Source organism: Pinus tabuliformis, chromosome 2_2, assembly GCF_031772625.1.
Source record: "Pinus tabuliformis cultivar Carrire ecotype Pingquan chromosome 2_2, CPIR1, whole genome shotgun sequence".
Classification (NCBI taxonomy): Eukaryota; Viridiplantae; Streptophyta; class Pinopsida; order Pinales; family Pinaceae; genus Pinus; species Pinus tabuliformis.
Window position 1 is genome coordinate 1,144,324,292 of NC_142300.1, and position 20,379 is coordinate 1,144,344,670.

The 20,379-nt window shown below is 37.9% G+C and overlaps 1 protein-coding gene across 4 annotated transcripts in view; it reads right to left on the reverse strand.

Annotated features, from left to right (window-relative positions):
• Positions 1 to 20,379, reverse strand: part of LOC149197446 (translesion synthesis protein REV1-like) — a 336,508-nt gene that overhangs the window by 105,796 nt on the left and 210,333 nt on the right. For all 4 annotated transcript variants that reach the window (XM_089405836.1, XM_089405835.1, XM_089405837.1 and 1 more), the window contains exons 19-20: positions 9,575 to 9,736; positions 8,866 to 9,482 (exon numbers count right to left, since the gene is read on the reverse strand). In XM_089405836.1, coding sequence (XP_089261962.1) covers positions 8,866 to 9,482; positions 9,575 to 9,736 — 779 coding nt within the window. The remainder of the gene's footprint in view (positions 1 to 8,865; positions 9,483 to 9,574; positions 9,737 to 20,379) is intronic.

Here is a 20,379-nt window from a genome sequence, read left to right on the forward strand (position 1 = left end):
ACAAGCAATGTTCCAGATGTTAGGGCCTTCCACAAGGCATGTCTAATTTTCCTCCTACAAGCCTCCAAAAACACTAATGAACCGCCCATGCCATATACTCCATTTGGTCATTCCCACTACATGAACATTGTCACAACTAGGTTCCCAAGTCAACTCTAGGCCTCCATTCAAGCATCTAAAGTACCCAGTGCTATCAAGGGCCTAATACCCTCCTCAAGGATGCCACACAGTCTTCCTCCAATATTCGGTGTTCCACTTACCAAACAACCCCCTCAATATGGACAATATGTAGAATGTCACCTCTCCAACTCACCAAGGAAGATATATATGCAAGCACTCAACTAAGATGAAGCAACTACTGAGTAGCCATCTTCAATGTGCACATCAATCAGGTACTATTACCCTGCTTGTTACATCGAAAAAATCGTAATATATATCACCACGATTGTAAGCCCAAGGTCAAAAGTCAAAAGCATTGTAACAACCATGCAAAGCATTGTATTAGGTATCATGTGCTTATGTCTTTATCTTGAGCCTATATCTTGTTGTTTTGGTCGAATCGTGACCGCTCCCTTAAAGTTTATTTCGAATTCATTTCGTCCTCTACAGAATCAGACGACACTAGGTGAGATTTCTCAAGGAGTCATGGTTTTATGTGAGCATGCATTTCTAGGGGTGATCATCAATGTATAGATCAGTCTAACACACGTCAAGAAGCACCTATGTCCTACAACATGGCAATGGTCTACAGATTCTATAGGAAACCTTGCATTTGGTGCAATATACCTCAGATACTTCTCATGCATGGCATTCTCATATTCACAACTTTCATATTTCTCGAAGCAATGCATGGTTTCTAATGCAAAGTGTAGTTGATGGACAATCAGTCAACTTTGTAACAAATTGTTCAACTTGATGAGAGGATTCCATGCCAAGTTGAATTTTTCGATAAAAGGTGGGAGTGGCTAGTTACAACTTGGTCAAACTTGGTCAATAGGTCAAATAGGTTTCTAAGTGGCAGAATAAGGGAAACATTGGGTTGAATGATGCATGCATTACATCTAACATTATCAATGGAACGAAAATAACAATACCCATGGTCAGATTCTCAAGACTCCTCAAGGTGTTATGAAACTAGCATAAGTGGCAGATGACGTGGTACAACAGCTGGTAATGTGGCAACACTAGCCAAGAGATGACAATTTCGTGAGAGACTCAGTTCAAATCATCGTTGTTTTAGTCAAACCAGTTAGATTTTGTACCTCAAACAAGTGTTCAAGTCTCAAGAGGTGTTAAGGAGGCTAAGAGCACAAGCAAATTCAATATCTCCATCCCCAAGTATATTTTTCTAAGGGAAAATGTCTTAATTAGATTATTAACCATTTTTTAATCATTTTCCTAATTTAACTTAGGAAAATGGGTTAATTAATAAATATTAACTGAGATAGATCAATTTATCTCTAGTGACTTCTAGAGAAAGGACTTGATACAGTCAAGATGATCTTAGCCATCGATCGAGAATAGATCTCGGTTGTTGATTTCTCAACCAAAGATTATAAGAGGGAAATTGATGGGCATCTTGCAGACACATTGACTTGAGGCGCAATGGTAGTGTCAGTATGACCCCATCAAGTGTTTCAATAGTAATTGAGCGACAAGAAATTTTCTGGAGAATTTTCCTCATTCGAGAGTCTTCCAAATTCTAAGTTTCAAAGGGATATTCTACAAGGGCCAAATTATTTTGCAGAGGGACAATTTTCGCCAATTGTGTGAATTACGAGAAGCATGTTTTGGAGATGTAACTAGGTTCAGCCTTCACAAGATATATATATATATATTTGTCAAGCATGTTCTTCATGCTAGAGTCAAAATAATTTTATCTTGAGTCAAATGTCTAAATATATATATGTGTGTGTGTGTGTCATGTCCCTTTCGGAGATTTTGGCCAAAATTTATGAAAATGAAGATTTTGCAATTTTAAACAATTTTGACCATGTAGCATGTGATTTTAGGGCTTAACTGATTTGACTATTGAAATAAATCAAAGATAAAACTAGGGTTTAAAAGTCAATCCCTAGGCCCAAGTCCTTAATGATTACTTGCCCAAATTTGCCAAAATTTCTCCAATGTACTTGGCACCTGAAAAAACAACATTTGAACCAAAATTGTTGCAAAAAAAATTGTTAGAGATAAAATGTCAATCCTTTTGAAGAAACCCTTGTTTGCAATGAGATCTAGCCCTTGTAGGGCTTGTGGCCTTCTTAATGCTTGCAAAATAGATCCCAAAAACTAGCCTTTTAGGTTGGGTAAGGGCTAGAGCCTTCAGAAAATGGGTATTTTCCCCGATTTGAAAATAAGCAACCTGCAAAAATAGCCTAAAAGCCCTAGACGTCTAGGGTTTACGAGGTCTCCAATGCCAATTTCTTCCTCAATCCTGAAACAAATTTAGAATAGAAATAACCAATATAAAATGTTTAAATTTAAAAACCCCAAAACCAAAATATTGTACAAATATTCAAAACCCCAAATATATACAAAAATATTAAAAATCCCCAAAACCCAAGTTAGAAAAAATAATTTACAAGTTAGATCTACAAAACTATCCACAAGATCTACAAATATCTAAGGGTGTTAAAAAAATTTCAACTTTCGAGAAAAAAAAATTTATGGAGATTTCCCTTGGACGAATCGCTAAAAATAATTTAGAAACCCCAATGTATACTATAGCCTTAGTGAAGATTTAATCCACCATATAAATATTTGGAATCCCAGAAACAATGATTCTCAAAATAATCTTACCAAGGCTAAGGACTGTAGTATTCGCAACAATTATTCTCAATATTGTGAACTTGGAGACCAAGGACTGAAGTACTTCCAAGCACTATGAATTTGTCTCAAAATAATTTGTTAGATAACATGGCGAATCAAACCACCTAACCTTAGCCCAAAACTATCAATAGTATGGTTCTATCGCCATCTATTGAAAAAACAAATCTTACCAATATTTAGCACAACATAGAGATGCCCGTAGTCAGCACATACTACAAATCAATAAGCAAGAACACTTTGAATTGCACCCCAAAATTTTTATTATAATTGAAAAAATAGTTCCCAACGCAACAATAGTTACAAAGTTGTTTTAGCATAAATTTTCTAGCTAGAGATCAAATGCTAGAGACTCAAATGACTCTCTAATTTGTAGATATATCCTCCAAGTGGAAAATAATGGCTAGTTTCTTTGATCCTTGTCAAAATAATCTTGGTCGTTGATAAACACTTCAAGATCTTTTAATCTTGGCCCCTGATTTTTTATTTTTGAGGAATTTTCGAATTTATAATTTAATTCCATTTTTATTAGCTCAAGATTAATTATTTTGAGCTAATTTCCTCAAAATTTTGACTTTGACTTAACCACCAAGGTCCAAGGGTCCAAATTTTCTTAAAATATACAATATTCCCTTGGTGGAGGACCTTTAAAAATTGATTCATTTACGACCCACGAGTTTTTCCTCTAGAAGAATTATTTTTACTAAAACAATTTGATTTTGACTCTAATTAATTAATTTTTTTGCTTAGGATTTAATTTTATTTTGCCAGAAAAATTAATTAAATTATACATGAAGGGATTTAATTAATTTTTCACCCTCTAATACATAAGATTTTACATTTACAACCCTCAAAGGGGGAGTACACATTTGGCTTAGACCCTCAAGACATAACCCATCTGCGACACAATATGATCTAGTAAACCAAGTAATTTTTCATAAAATAATTAAGTCAACTAGCTTAAATTATTCCCAAATCACTTTTACATCAAACTCGACTAAAAACACTAGGACTCACCTAAGATTTCGACAATAAATTTCACCATAGCTTTGGGGTTTAAACTAGAGGGAAAAAACTCTTCTGATTAGTAGTCTAGAAACACAAGTAATCAGTGAGGTTAAAAAAACTCCTAGGATAGAATTAGTCATCAATATTATAGGCTTACCTAGGTAGTTACATATACCCAATGTCTTACTAAGATCATTTACATCATATAACTTGCAAAATGGGTTGACCATCACACATGGGCCGCTGATAGGTGATCCGATCCTGTCGAAAAATTTGGTACTTCGGCTTCCTTGGAACTTTGACAATTTGAGAGCAAAAAACAGTAGACACCAAAATTTTGCCCTCGAAAACCCAAACTCGGGAGAAAACCCAACAATCCTTTTTAGCACAAATTGTTCAATTCAACATCAGTACAATCTGAGTTTTACAAGTTAAACTTGGAGCTCCTTGGGCTAGACAAGCCCACTACTAGCCTTCGGGCCCTTCCTTCCAGGCCTATCCTCAGCCTTATCCACCCTTGTTGTTCAAGCTTAGTCACAAAGCAGCTCGTCCCTTCCTTTTTAACGTCAGCAAGCATCCTTAAGGTCTCGAATGGCCTCCTCTCAACCCTGAGGCACCTCAACCTTGCTTCCCAAGGGTCTGGGGCCTCTCAACCCCCTTCTTTGGCTGTGGCCTAGCTCAGAACAGGCTGCCGCTTTCTCCTGTTTTTTTGTTCACAGTCTTGAGGCCTTTCGGTCCTCTATTTGTGGTTAATCTAGGTTGTCATTGATCTCAATATGGCATTGATGGAGGTGTCAATACTCTTGACAAGCCTGGTTCCAGATGATGATGTCTTGCACTAAGAAGTTGCCAAGTGTCTGATTGGTGATCTAGTCCCTAGGTACAAACCCTTGATTTGAAGAACTACACTTAATGAAGGCATACATGTGATGATGTTATACTCTTATATGTCCACACTTAATGATGGTACTTGATGAGGGTTGGAAGACTAAGTGATGACGTGATTCATGATTGAAGAGACTTTCCTAATGATACTACCTACAACATATCACTGCACCATTATATGATGACACGAGATGATACACTCATTATTGCATACACTCATGATGACATAAATGCAGCACTCCTATATGATGACACACTCATACATTGAAAACAATGAAGAACTCGTTCTCCCAAACATCACTCATGCTGTCCTAAACTTTTTATGCATAAAATTTAAGGACAGTCACAAAGAAAAATATTTTTTTCCAATCTAGAGGCATCTTTTCTCAATGGGACCTAGACCATTTTAAAGAGGATTTTTTCCTCTTTCCAATGAGCCCTTACTTGCCCCGAAACTCCCAGCGGTTGATGAGATATTGAATTTTTAAGGTAAAAAGATATATATATTTGCAGGCTAGCCGATCTACATTGTCACTCATGTCGGCCTCCCTCCAAAAAGACGTGTCCCTTCATTTCAAACGCAAATCAGTATAAATATAAGCAGAATTCATCATTCTAGCACAAAATTTTCAGTGAAAACAATCACAGGATTTCAGAAAGAATAGATAAATTCAGAAAGAAAACTGCGCTCATTAGAAGAAGGATGAAGGTGATTGGGTCTATTTTTAAGGGCAAGTTTACATCCATAAGAAGGCCCCATTAGTACAGGTGGACAGTCGTTGTCTTAAGGATGTTTTTCTCCTCCTGTAATCTGATTTCTGAGTAGCAGCCACAGTTCTGAGCAGAAAGAAGGAAGATTTTTGTGTGGTTTAGGAGAGGGTTATCTCCTGCATATTAGCTGCAGTCCAGGTAGAGAAGGAAAGTAGACCGCAGGCCTTACTCTGTCCTAAAACAGAGCTGTGTTTAGGTGGTGTTGGGGCTGGTTATTAGCCCAAAGAACAGCAAGCAAGACAGGGATCTGTTATCACCTCCTTGAAGACCACCTTTGAAGTTGTGAACCACTGTTGAAGACATTTTTGATCTCTTGTTGGAGCAGACTATAAAGGACCTATTGTGGATACTGTTTGGGCTGAATTTCTGTGTTGGGGAAGTTCATTGAAGATCGGCAAGCTGCAAGGTTGTGACATAACTTGTTCATCATTGTATTTGGAAATTATTGGACAATTTATTGAGCATCCTTTGTGACACTTTGAAGTATCTTTAAGAAGTCTTGTTAAAGCAACATTAACATAACATCTTGAAAGATGCCTTGAAGAAATTTGTGGGACTTTCCTTAATCTGAAGCCATCATTGTTGAAGCTTTGTGAAAGACATCCTTGGAGTCTATCTCTTGGACTTTTGTTTAGCATTCTTGAAGATTTGGAGCACACCGTGGAGAAGGCTTCAGTTCTTGGGGAAACATATTGAAGACCTTGTGAAGATATCTAGAAGCTGACTTGGAGGCATTAGTGAAGACCTTGATGCATGATTGAAGACCTCATGGAATAACCTTGGAGAATTTTGTTTGGGTGACATGAAGAGCAGTGGTGACACCTTCTTGTGAAGAACAAGGTAGTCATTGATGATGTGACGTGAAGACTACAGTGAAGCTGAAGATTGACAGGGCTCGGTGAAGAAGATTTTGGGAGCCGTGAGATACTATCAAACACATCTAGACAAAGTACGAGAGTGGGTTGGAGCCCAGAGGATTGGAGCCTAGAGGGTTGGTGCCCGGAGGTTGGAGCCTCGAACAACAAGGTCGGTGCCTTGGAGAATAGGGTTGGAGCCCTAGAGGATCGGAGTCCTCAAGAAACTAGGTCGGTGCCTGAAGCAGATATAGGATTGGAGTCCTTGGGGTCGGTGCCTCAGAATTGACAAGGTCGGTGCCTTGGAAAGTCCAAGTTGGTGCTTGGCAACAGGTTGGAGCCTGGAAGATTGAAGATCGGTGTCTTCATCTAGGGTTGGAGCCCTATATAAATTGTACTTGATTCATTGTAAAGATTATATTAATAAAAGCATTTATTCTTATTGTTCATTTTGTGTTCTAAATATAAGTGATCTAACTGGTAAAAGTAACAATTGAAAAGAAATATTGATTCACCCCCCCCCCCCTCAGTGTTTCCAACATTTGTCACGTGACTGGGGTTTCAACCCTCTTCTAGGGTTGCGGCCTCCTTTAATCCATAACAGAATCCTTATTATTTTTCAATAGACAGAAAAATGCTTCATGGCTTGCCTCTTCCACTTGTCCAGCCTCTTGGATGCTATTCATCCTTCTTGAACCAGTTATACTTCAACTCAGCCTCTCTTGGTGATCTGCGGTTCACTTGGGCTAGTAGTTCTTCACAAGGAAAGATTGCTATGATGTGAATGTTGAAATGAGAAGATCAAATGTCCTTTTACAGTGTTCTTGTGGTGCCCAAGGGTCACATCTCCTTGTTGGGTCGACTTGAATTTTTGGAGCCACCTCAAAGAAAATTAATTTAAATTTAATTTCTTTTTTTCTTTATTTTAATTTTCTTCCATGAACCGAGTTGTGTAGCTGGGGAATACCTCCAGTGGCTACAAAAAAATCAACAGTTGGAATGTGTGTATTTGTTTATGCTTATATTGGGCGTGCAGGGGTGAGTGTGTGTCTTTGTGAGAAAACCTACAACAATAAAACATAAAAAGGATATGATTATTCATAGTATCGAACAACAAATATTGTACATTAAAAACCAAGAAAAAAAATCTGAAAGAGAAAATATACACTGAAACGTTTTCAATTTCTTCAAAATATAGTAAACACTAACAAGTTCATCAAAATGGTATCTTCTAAGAAAATGACTCATTTCTATTTCTTTCTTTAGAAATTATATTTATGGGAAAATCCACTATGTAGATTTATTTTTGTTGAACACCTAATCCTCTAAGGGTTGGTGTGGAAGTTGAACGATCAAATGAGTCCAAGAGACGTTGGAAGATGATTCCAACAGTCACAAGAATGTATTATAAATGTACATCAATGTTAATAGAAAATGTAATTCACTGTTTTATCTTTCACATCCCGTCTTTGCCATGGTTGTGTCTAACAATATTCCCTACCAGTTGATGGTTGGGACCACATAACACATCCCTAGAATGTCGAATCACAGCAATGTACAGAATAGTATCTGAAACCAATGACATCAGGACAGGAAACTTCCTCTTGCTCCTTGTAACTGAAACAAAAATGCTGAAAACTTTATGGTGCAAATCCATCACCTCTTTGCATATGATATAGCCAGTAGGAGAAAACATTGCCTGCCAGGAGTCAAGGAACTGACTACTATATAAACAGTTTGCACACGGGAAAAGAGGCAGGAGAAAGAGAAGAGTACCAATCAATAACTTTTTCCCTTGATAATTCTCATTAAACTGAATCATATAAAGCAGTGTACTAATAAAACAGGGGAGGTTGATTTGGTAACTATAACAACATATCATTTTTCTGCACAGCAACCAAAAAAGCATGGCCAGTGTTTTTAAGGGGAGGTTGAAGGACAGAATGCCAAAACTGTCCCCCACTCAAAAAGGTAACAGAGGTTTTTTGAATGACAAGGAATCAGTTGATCAATTGAAACCCTCGTGAGACTCCGTTGTTCTCGTTGGAATAAGACCTGACCTTTAAATTGTACACTTTTACACCAAGAAATTGAACCCCCTGGAGAGGGATTCCTCTTAGCCACAAGGAGAAGTCTCAGGACAGGCAGTTAAGAAAAAATAGACCCGCATTACTTCCTTCTTTCACCCACATTTTCCATTGAAAAGAGTAGGATCATAGCCATATCTTGCACAGGTTGTGTGTTCTCAACAGAATTAGAGGCCCTGGTTTTACAACCAAAAGGAAAACATTTTTTTTTATCATTCCCATAAGTTCTACACAAAATTATGACATAACCATCCTTCAGCCATATCACAAATACGTCAACAGGAATAAACTAATAAGTAGCTTTCCATGTTTAAGGAGTATCATTCGTTACTTCCTAAAGCAAGTTTTTTGACATTAGAAACTGTTTGGATGATGAATAAAGTAGGAGAAGATGAAACTCTGTATGAAAAATCAGAAGACTACACACTACATACCTTCTAAGAATGCGAAAACAAATGTAAATCTCCTCAATATCGCTTTCTACTCTGTCTTCAATATACTGCTTGAAAAGATCTGAACAGATTCTGACAGATTCTTCCTGTAAATCAGACCAGGAAAGAAATTCTTGTGGGAGAGAGGAAACCAGATACAGCAATACAGAGGATAGAGATTGAGTTGAGCCTGCCTTATTGTAGCATTCTGCAATTAGCTTAAGCAGTATGCAGTTGCTCAACTTGAATTGTTTAATCCACTCCGGGGGATTTCCCTTCCAAAGGCGTTTCTCAAAGAGTTCATCACCTTCTACACAGGAAACTTTCTGTTCCACCTCATCATATCCATTGATGGTATGAGAAGAATTTTCCCTCTTACATAGCATAGCTTCTTCATGTGATGCCTCTGACGGTGGCTGAGCTAGAATAGAATCAAGAATGTCACGCTGCATATCTGCTGGTAACTCCTGCAAGACAGTCATATCTAATTGGCTCATAGACACTGAAACTGATTCGTCTCTACTTGCCTGTCTTCCAACCTTACCAATGGACATATTCCTTGAATCAGAGGTGTATGATGTCAGTGCCCTTGAATTTTCAACAAACATCTTCGGAATGTTCTGTAACATAAGCCCATATTCTAATAAGAACGTTGCAAAACATATAGAAACAGTTGCACCAAAAACTGGACAACAAATATTACATCAGATACCTTTCCTGGATTGGATGTAAGAAACTGAGGTTGGTTACCCATCTCTTCTCTACTGAGACTAACTGGAGCATTCTTCTTTTCTAAAGAACTGTTGTTTCTATATTGCTGCTCAATTTCAAGACGCAAAGATAGTGGAAGGGCAGAAAGTACAGAAGGATCCAACTGCATGTCATACAACAATATCCAGGAAGCCTTTACCATAATAATCCAAATAGATCATAATATATTTCATACCAACACACAAATCATATAAACTATGTTAAACAAGTTACAAAAATATATACATCGCAAGTTGTAAGATTTTCATTCCCTTTGTAAAAACTAGCGAGATAGTCCCTGTGATACATACAGTGAATTGAGTGATATCTCATCTACCATCAATTCTTAAAATATTTTCTGCAATATAAGTTAAAATTGTACTGAAACTACAGGCTTTTTGTTAATAAACAGAGCCGGGAATCTAATAGACTATATGCTCAAGAAATGCTGATTTTGAAAAAATTATCTCGATGTAATTTAAAGAAGTAAACAGCTGAGAAAACGAATTAAAAACAGTCACATCTATCAATCCACTTAGATGTTACAAAATAAGAAACCCAAAAGTCCAAATATTCTGCACTTTGCTGATCTCAACCATATTTGGTCAAGTACACTAGTACACTTAAGTTGCTTGAAAAGCATTCCCTTGTATTATGTTAGCTAAAATGTCTGTCTCTCAAGATTAGAAATATCATAGTGTCATCATGAAACAGGTCAATCTGTACTTCTCCGTAAGGTCCTCCTAAGCCTTTGTCTAACCTTAATCAGGTAAACCCATTCTGATAATCATTGAAAATGATAGGGTGAGGATGAGAGGCAGTGGAGTAATTTCGTAAATCTTTATGTCAGCACATTGGCAAAGCATGTTCCATTTCAGGTCTGAAAAAATGTCCAAATGAAGAATGGATTTGTGAGGTGAGAGCTTGTTGCATCTATGATCACACCAGACCTATGATAAACACAATTAGGATAGGTGGCATGGTGAGGATGTCATGTACCCTACACTAGTCATGGAATGCCAAAGTTATTCATAAGAAAAGATACAAACTAATTTTGTCTAAAGGACATAAAAAAAATTAAAAAAGACAAATATTTGCTGTCAAGAACTGTCATCCATATAGTGTCTAAGAGACACAGCTCTACTATAGGATATTACCTTATATTATAAATATTAATATACTTCAGGTATATTACATGCCCTCCTATCTAGGAAAGACTCATCCTCAAAGTACATGGAGAAAGGAGATGAAAAGATTGATGAAGCTCCAACCTGCATTGGTGCATTGTAGAAGGATCAATCCATTCCAAGTCAAACTACTATGAGATTGTTTATTCATATATTGAAGAGTATCAAATATACATGTAAATATGCATGTATAAAATCCATTCGATAAATCCCATGAAACCGGATTCGACCCTAACCCTTGTCGTGTCCCGAATCGAGCGAATCGGACACGATTCGGTGGGACATGTGTCCTCTCGATCGTGTCTGATCGTGTCCGGAGGGGACACAATCGTCCGGCCAGACTCCATTGTGTCCCGATCCTGAGACATGAATCCCCTTGTTTGGCATGCCACGTGGCCCATAAATGGCGGTTTTGGCCCATTTCACAATCACTTCTCACTTTCTCTCTTGTTGTGGATGTGTGGGAGAGAATAGAAAAGGGTTTGGGAGCATTTTGGAGGCGATTCAAGCAACAAGTGCGTGCATTTTGTCTCTATTTTTTTTGCATTTTTATTATAGCAGTTTGCATGTGCATTTTTTCTTTATTTTTTTACAGCATTCATGGCTCAATCAAGGGCAGCAGGGAAGGGGTAAAGGAAGGGCAAGAATGTCCCTATTGGAGATGCCCCTCCTGTTCCAATTTCATCAGGGTCTGCAAGTGTTCCCTCTATTGGAAATGGAGCTGCAACAGCAGCGTCAAATGTTGAGGGAAGACAATCCCTTGTGGAAATATGTCACAAGAGAGCAAGGGTCAGGCAGCAAGTTGAAGGAAGGAGGCAATGTTGCTTGGAAATGCAACTATTGCGACAATCATTTCATGAGTACATATTACCATGTGAAATCTCTTTTGTTGGCTTTACCAGGTTGTGGAATTGCAGCGTGTACACAAGTGCCTTTAGCTAAGAGGAAAGAAATGGAAAAAAAGGCCAATGTTGGTATGGCAAAGGTGGCTGCAACATCTAAAAAAACAAGAATGATGATCCCCTTCCATTCTTGAGGAAAAGCAGCAACAAATATTAGCTGACTAGCTATTATGATCTTCCATTTTCACTTCGCCTATATTCTCTAATATAGACTATATATTAGGAGGCATACTAAAAGCCATCTCCTAAAATGCTTCAACATCGAAACATTGAGAAGACAAATGCTTACAATGAAACTCTTTGTTTTTCCAAGTAGCTTCTTCTTTAAGTAACTTTAACCATTCGATAAGATATTCACTAACATCTCTTGAACTTAGGGATTTAGTCTAACGTTCAAAATACATTCTCAATCAAGTACTAATCTCTCTCCTTCATCCAAGAGAGTTAACTCTATCTTACCTAATGATATGAAAACCAACTCTTTCTATGGGCACAAATGAAGCACAAAAATTAGCTATTGACAGCGATGATAAAATATTTTATTAATAATTGAATATATGATGATTACATTTTGTGAGAGGCCCTGGCTATATACCGCCTTAGGTGCCTCTTGGTGAACAGGCATGATCTTTGATCATGCCCTTTTGCCTAATAATCTATAACTAACTAATTTTTACATAACATTGCCTTCCTCTCAAAAGAATGCTTTGTCCTCAAAGCATACATAACGACGGATGTTGCTGAAGAAAGGCTTCAGTCTCCCATGAAGCTTCTTCTTCTGGTAAGTCTTTCCACTTGATCAAGTATTCCTTGATTGTACGAGATCGAAGCTTCCTTTCTCTAGTAGATAAGATACCTTCTGGTTCTAGAATGACCCTTCCTTCATCATCTAGAGATGGAAGCGTTGTTTGCATTGATTGATGGTCGCCCAGTGCCCTTTTAAGGCAGGAGACATGGAAGACGTTGTGAATATGACTTTTCTCTGGAAGGCTTAAACTATATGCAACTTGGCTGATCTCCTTATTGATCTGATATGGTCCATAGAACTTCGGCACCAATTTATTTTTTCCTTTTTGTTTTAAGGACAATTGTTTGTATGGCTGGGGCTTGACAAATACCCATTCTCTGATTTCAAATTCTCTTTCGGTTCTATTTCGGTCTGCTTGTTGCTTCATATGGTTCCTTGCATTATTCAAGTTTTCTTTTAGGGTTTGGACAATTTTTTAGGTCTCTTCTAGTTGGTTTTTAACAGCAGGTAGATTTGTCTGGATGGTAGCTAGATCCTTCCATTTTGGGGGTTCATATCCATACAAAGCTTGGAATGGCGTCATTTTTGCTAACGTGTGATAAGTAGAATTATACCACCACTCAACGAGATGCAACCATTGAGCCCACTTATTTTGTTTTTCTGTAGCGTAGCAACGTAGGTAGGCCTCCAAACATTTATTGACAACCTCTGTTTGTCCATCTGTTTGAGGGTGATAAGCGGAACTCATATTTAGGTAGGTCCATATGTGGTTGAACAATTCCTCCAGAAATTACCCTTGAATTTGGCATCTCTATCACTCACAATGACTTTCGGAAAACCGTGTAATTTATATATATTTTTGCAAAATATTTCAGCGATTTGTTTAGCTGAGTCCGATTTCTTTATTGCTATAAAGTGAGCATCTTTGGTGAGTATGTCGACCACTATGAAAATCTTGTCCTTGCCTTCAGATATACGTAATCCCTCAATAAAGTCCATCGATATTTCTTCCCATTTCTGATTCGGAATGTTTAAGGGGTGAAGTAATCCAGGTGTCATAATATTTTCACTTTTATTTCCTTGACATGTGTCACACTTTGCTACATACTTCTGAATATCGCAACTCATCCCTTTCCAAAAGAATGATTGACATGCATTGTAGTAAGTCTTAAAGAATCCTACATGTCCAGCTGACGGTGAATCATGTGACTCTTTGAGTTTCTTGGATTTAAACTTGGAATTTGCATTCAGATAGATTCTTCCTTTATACCATAGAATATCATTCTTCCATTCAAATTTTGAGTTGTTTGGAAGGTTATTGATTATCGCAGTTATTTTTGGATCCTTGGCATACTCACTTCGAATCTCATTAAGCCATTCAGGCACAACAACCGAGACTGTAAGTAGTGTTGGTTCTTCGTCTTGCCTAAACAAGGCATCTACTACTACATTGTGTTGGAAATAATACTGAGGGGAGGGGGGGTGAATCAGTATTAGCACGTCAATAATTTTTCATTTCCATAATCAGATTTATATACGCTACTTTAGTTAATGGAACTCGCGTGTACACGCAACTGTGTTTAAGGCAACTAGCGTATATCCAACAAACTTATGATTCAGTTAATTCATCATATGTTGATCTTTAATCAGTGCATCAGAACTTCATTAACCATATAAACAGTAACCAAGTGCAGTAAAAACAGAACAGACCATCACACATAAGAAACACACATGAACACCAAGATATAAGGTGGAAACCCAATGTGGGTGAAAACCACCTGTTGCAATCATCTCTGTCTTCTTTTAATAATAAGAGAATTATGTTTACAATTTTTGTATTGGTGCAGTCTTATACCAGTATGCAGGCTTCTACCTGCAGAAGGCTACAACCTTCTCTCGTTCTCCAACTTCTACTGGAAGGGAGCTACAACCCCCTAGCTCTTGTACTAGCTGATATGTTTACTAGTACGTCGGTGCCAGCCTACAGAAGGCTACAACCTTCTCTTTTCTTCTAGGGGCCACGTTTCATAAATCTTCAGACTGGATCCATCAACAACATCAATCTTCAAATATATCTGCATCAACCAATCTCCCTTTGTACCACAACCGAATCAATCAATCACTCCATCAATCTGATTATTCAGAATGCTGTCACCAGAATACAGTAACCAGAACCCAAACCAGAACCCAGAACACTGCAACAACAAACAGAAGCAACTAAAACATTTTTATAAGGTATACGTTACTTGCATGTGTCGAACCTGCGTGCATACGCACTTTCCTCAAGGCGAACCAGTGTACAGATCTGCAAATAAAATTCATGATATATACGTTGCTTTGATATGCAGAACAGCGTGTATACGCTCTTTTTTTGAAGTGAACCTGCGTACAGATCTGTAAATGATGATTTAAACATTTCAACTATTCCAGACTTTAGTCATACCCAGATCATCTTATTTACAGACAACAACATGCGCCAGTTATTCAGATAAATGATCAAACCACATAAAGATAATTCACTTCAAGCCTTGAGATCTTGATACATCATTAGATATTATCCTTCATCAAACACTATGGCTCATCCTTGGTTCAGATCAAGCACAGCACCATAAGCCAATAACCTACATATTAGATCTCACACTTCATCAGATATTCGATACTTGCACCCTTTGGCCTAATGATCTTCTCCTCCTTTTATAGTCATAGGCCTTTCTCAATACCATGGACCAAAACCACTTAGGACCAATACCTTGGACCAAATACCTAGGGTCAATACCTCGAACCCGATACCTTGGACCAATACCATGGATCAAAATACCATGGACCAAATATTTTGGACCAAAAATTTAGTTTTCCAAGGTATACGCGCTTTTCCTTCTGTGAAAGTGTGTGTGTACATATACACGGCTTGTATATAGTGAACCTGCGTGTATACATAGCTTGGTCAATGGTGAACCTGTGTATACCTTTTTTTCTTCATTCTGTGAAGATTGATCTGTAATTCTTTGTTGTTTACCTGCTATACTTTCATCTAAGTGAGTTGCCTTCTGAACTGATTCCTTGAAGCTGCCCTGCGTTTCATCACATCTGTAAACACTACTGTCATGCATTCTGTCACATCTAATATCTCTTCTATAGATTCATCTAGTTACCATATACAGGTGAGTTGTCCTACTACAAGTGGGTTGCCATCAAGTACAACACATACATCATAATGCCAACAATCTCCCCTTTTGGACTTGATGGCAACAACCACACCAAGTTACTCTCCCCCTTTGACATCAAGGGCAAAGGGTCATGCTCCCCCTAAGTGCATGCTGAATTCTCTGATATGCTGAAGTGTGTTGATTGAGCTCCCCCTGAGCATAAGCAAAGTCTACAAAAAGATGTTCTAAAAGAAGAACATGACTTTATACATAGCTCACAAATGACCTTCCTATCACCAATGACTCATACATTCATCCATCTCCCAATCAAGTGGGGATATGCCAAATTTGACTCATCCACCCAACCAAGTGGGGATATGCCAAATTTGACTCATCCACCCAACCAAGTGGGGATATATCAATTGTTTATACATGTCAAAAACAAGAAACATTACATCATCCATCCCATGCATAGTGGGGTTACAAATTAGGTCTTTTCATGACCGTTACATTAAAAGATATACATGACATATATAACAGAGACCAAATATCTTAAACAAGACCATGATAGTCATCAGCGACTATCATATGATCTGCACCATCAGCAGCTTCTGTCAACAACATCCAGACCGGCAACTTGTACATGTCCATCCTTAAAACATCATCAACCATGTTCTCCCCCTAAACCTGTTCCACCTATTCACTGTCAGATCTGATCATTGCATATGTCAGTAAGAGATATCAAACCATCATCATCAATCAGATATACATCAAGTTATCAACAACTTTATGAGGACCAATATATTTCCACATGTTATCAGCAGATTGAAACCATCATCAAATAGAGTAGATAATTGACAGAACCATAGCATTCCCCTTTTTCCCGAGTCTGGCCTACTACTCTTCTTTAAACCAACATATACGCAACTGTGCCCACAGAAACTCGTGTATGTATGCGACTACGCTTTATGAAACTCGCATATAACCACCTTTCTCTGAAAAGTAGGATTTAACAGCAGGATGATGCAGAAACTACTCCCAGCTTTTGTCTGAGATATTCAAATGTCTCTCTGGGCAGTGGTTTAGTGAATATATCAACAACCTGTTCTTTGGAGGGAACATACTCCAATTTGACCTTTTGTTCAAGCACTTGTTCACATAGGAAATGATATTTGATGGGTATGTGCTTGGTCTTGGAGTGCATGACTGGATTCTTTGAAATACTGATGGCACTTGTATTATCACATAGAATGGAGATGGGTGGAGTACATGTGGTCTGAATGTCTTGCAAGGTTTGCATCATCCAAAGCAATGTTGCACGAAGCGGGAGCGAAGCGGAAGCGCGGAAGCGGAAGCGCAAGCGTGGAAGCGTCATTTTCCAAAAAACTAGGAAGCGAAGCGTCCGCGGAAGCGTCTGCTATATATATATATATATATATATATATATTTATATTTTTTTGCATTTATACTCAAAACAAACATTCCAAATACCAAATTAATTGTAGAAGACATGAAAACATGCATATTTTTGCATAAATCAAGATAGATATAACATCCATTGTACATTAATGATCTAGAATCTAGATTCTTCTCCTCTTGTCTAGCCTTTGCCTCTACCTCGATTGTCTAGGGATATTAGTCAACATTGCCCAATTTTGATCAAACTACCTAATTCAAGACTTAAAATATGGTAGAAAAAGCTTAACATGTTTGATCGATGATTTTGACTTGATTGAAAGGTAATTTTTTGCTAAGGGTGTGCCGCGTGACAAAGGAGTTCAACAATTAACACCACCAACACCAGGGTACATATAGGGCTTAGTGCTCTTGATTAAATGCTAATCGCATACCTTCATACTTGATATAATCTAATGAAATGCCACAATCCCATTGATCCTGAATACCAGAAAACTGTTAAGTCTGCTGAATTTTGAATAGGATATGAAATTCTATTTTCTCCATATGAAGTCCAATGAGGCTGGAACCACTCTCAAACATTCTGAGTCATTTCTTGGTAATGTTAAAAATTTAAGTAAAAGGATGAAAATGAAAAATAAAGGAGAATGTCACTTTTACTTTAAGAATTTAACATTACCATGAGGGAGCATCTGCTATATTTATATTTTTTTTTGCTTTCATTTGTCACCCTAACCCAAGGTGGACCCACCCCCAACAAGCAAACTCACCTAAAATTTAAAAAAAAAATTGAAAAAAAACGATTTTCTAAATGCTTTTCTGGAAGCGTCCTGGAAGCGCCTGGGAAGCGTCTAGGAAGCGCCGTACGAAGCGCGCTTCGGCGCTTCGGAAGCGCAAACGCTTCCAAATTTCCAGGAAGCGTCTAAAAATTTCGGAAGCGCGCTTCCGGCCAAGCTTCCTAGGCGCTTCCGTACGGGACGCGCTTCGGGGCTTGGAACCGGGGGGGGCGCTTCGTGCAACACTGATCCAAAGTAGTTGTGTGCAGCAAAATGCAGCAGCCATGTATTCTGCTTCAGCCGCAGATAATGCAATTGAACTTTGTTTCATGCTGAACCAAGACACCAACCTAGAACCCACATAGAATGCACCACCACTATTGCTTTTTCTGTCATCAACACTTCCTGCCCAATCTGCATCTGTATATGCATGAAGTGTAAGCTCTGTATCTCTAGGATACCATATGCCAAAGATCTGTGTTCCTTGAAAATATTTGAAAATTCTTTTGACTGCCTGAAGGTGTGATTCCTTTGGATTTGCTTGGAATCTTCCAACTATTCCCACTGCATGCACGATGTCCGGTAGGGTACCTGTTAGATAAAGTAGACTACCAATCATGGATCTCTAAGTTGGTTGATGTACTGCTGCGGATTCATCATTTGAACTAACACTGCATCTTGTTACCATTGGAGTACATACTAGTTTAAAATCTTCCATGCCATACTTTTTCAGGATCTGTTTGAGATATTTGGTTTGTGAGAGAAAAATACCATCTTTATTTTGTTGAACTTGTAGACCAAGAAAATAGGTAAGCTCACCAAGCAAGGACATTTCAAATTCTTGTTGCATTACTGAAACAAAATTCTAACTCATGGATTCTTCATTGCTACCAAAAATGATATTATCAACATACACAACAATTATTAGCAATTTACCAGTGTCCATCTTTGTATATAGATTGCTATCTACTAACCCCTTTGAAAAACCCTGTTGGTGAAGATATTTATCAAGACGGTAATACCATGCCCTTGGAGCCTGTTTTAGACCATAGAGAGCTTTTCTGAGTTTGCATACAAGTTTTGCATCATTTCCAAGAATGAATCCTTCTGGTTGTTCAATATAGACTTCTTCTTCTAAGTCTCCATTAAGAAAGGCAGATTTTACATCCATTTGGTATACTTTGAATTTCTGAAAACTAGAAAGAGTAAGAAACATTCTTATGGCTTCAAGTCTAGCAACAGGTGCAAAAGTTTCTTCAAAATCTATACCTTCTTGTTGAGCATATCCTTTACAAACAAGTCTAGCCTTGTTTCTAATAACTTCTCCATTTTCGTTCAGCTTGTTTTTGAATATTCATTTAGTTCCTAAGATATTCTTATCATGAGGTCTAGGAACTAGTTCCCAAGTATTATTCTTTCGATTTGCTCAAGTTCTTCATTCATGGCCTTGACCCAACATTCATCTCTGCATGCTTCATTTATATTTTGAGGTTCAATGGAAGATAGTAATGCTAGGTAGCTTGAAGCTTCAGCAATGGTTCTTCTAGTCTGCACACCTGCCCCTTTTTCCCCTAAAATTTTTCTGAACATATCTGGACGGAGTCTTTTCTTCTATCGTTATCTCTTCTTCTGGTGCTTCATTGGTTTCTTCTTCAGAATCAGTGTGATTTGATGTGGGAAAATGACCCTCATCTTCTTCATTGCCATAATCTCTGGTTTTTATCTGTTTTGCATTTTTGCATGCTTCATCAACCACAACATCAATACTTTCAATATTTTCCCAAGTCTTTTATTGTAACATTTATATCCTTTACTTCGAGAAGAGTAGCCAAGAAGAATACCTTCATCTGCTCTACGTTCAAACTTACCAAGTTTTTCATCAGTCCTTTTTATGTAACATTTGCTTCCAAAAACTTTGAAGTATTTGACAATAGGAGTCTTACCATACCAAAGTTCATGTGGAGTTTGAGTGCTATTTACCCAAACATTTGCTTGGTTGAGAATAGTGACAGCGGCGAATGCAACTTCACCCCAGAAGGTTGCAGGAGTTCCAGATTCATCTAACATAACACGAGCCATTTGTTGAGCAGTTTCATCCTTTCTACCACTCCATTTTGTTGAGGAGTCCTTGCGGTGGAGAACTGCCTTTTTATTCCATGTTGTTCACAAAAGTCAAAGAATTCATCTGAGGTAAATTCCCCTCCTCGATCAGATCTGAGGCATTTGATTTTGCGATCTGATTCATTTTCAAGAAAAGCTTTGAAGGCTTTGAACTTTTCAAATGCTTCATCTTTATGCTTTAGAAGACCTATCCAACACATTCCGGAAAAATCATCAATGAATAATATAAAGTATTCTTCTCCACGAGGTGACTTTTTCCTTGATGGTCCACATAAATCAGTATGAACAAGTTCAAGAGGCTTACTAGCTGACCCTTCCTTTTCGATGAAGTGAGATCTGGTTTGCTTACTGAATTGACATGATTTGCATATAGTATTTTCAGGAATGTTGATATCTGGAAGATCACGAACAGCCTGGAATCTACATGCTTTTCTTATTTGAGAAAAGCTTAGATGTCCCAATCTTCTGTGC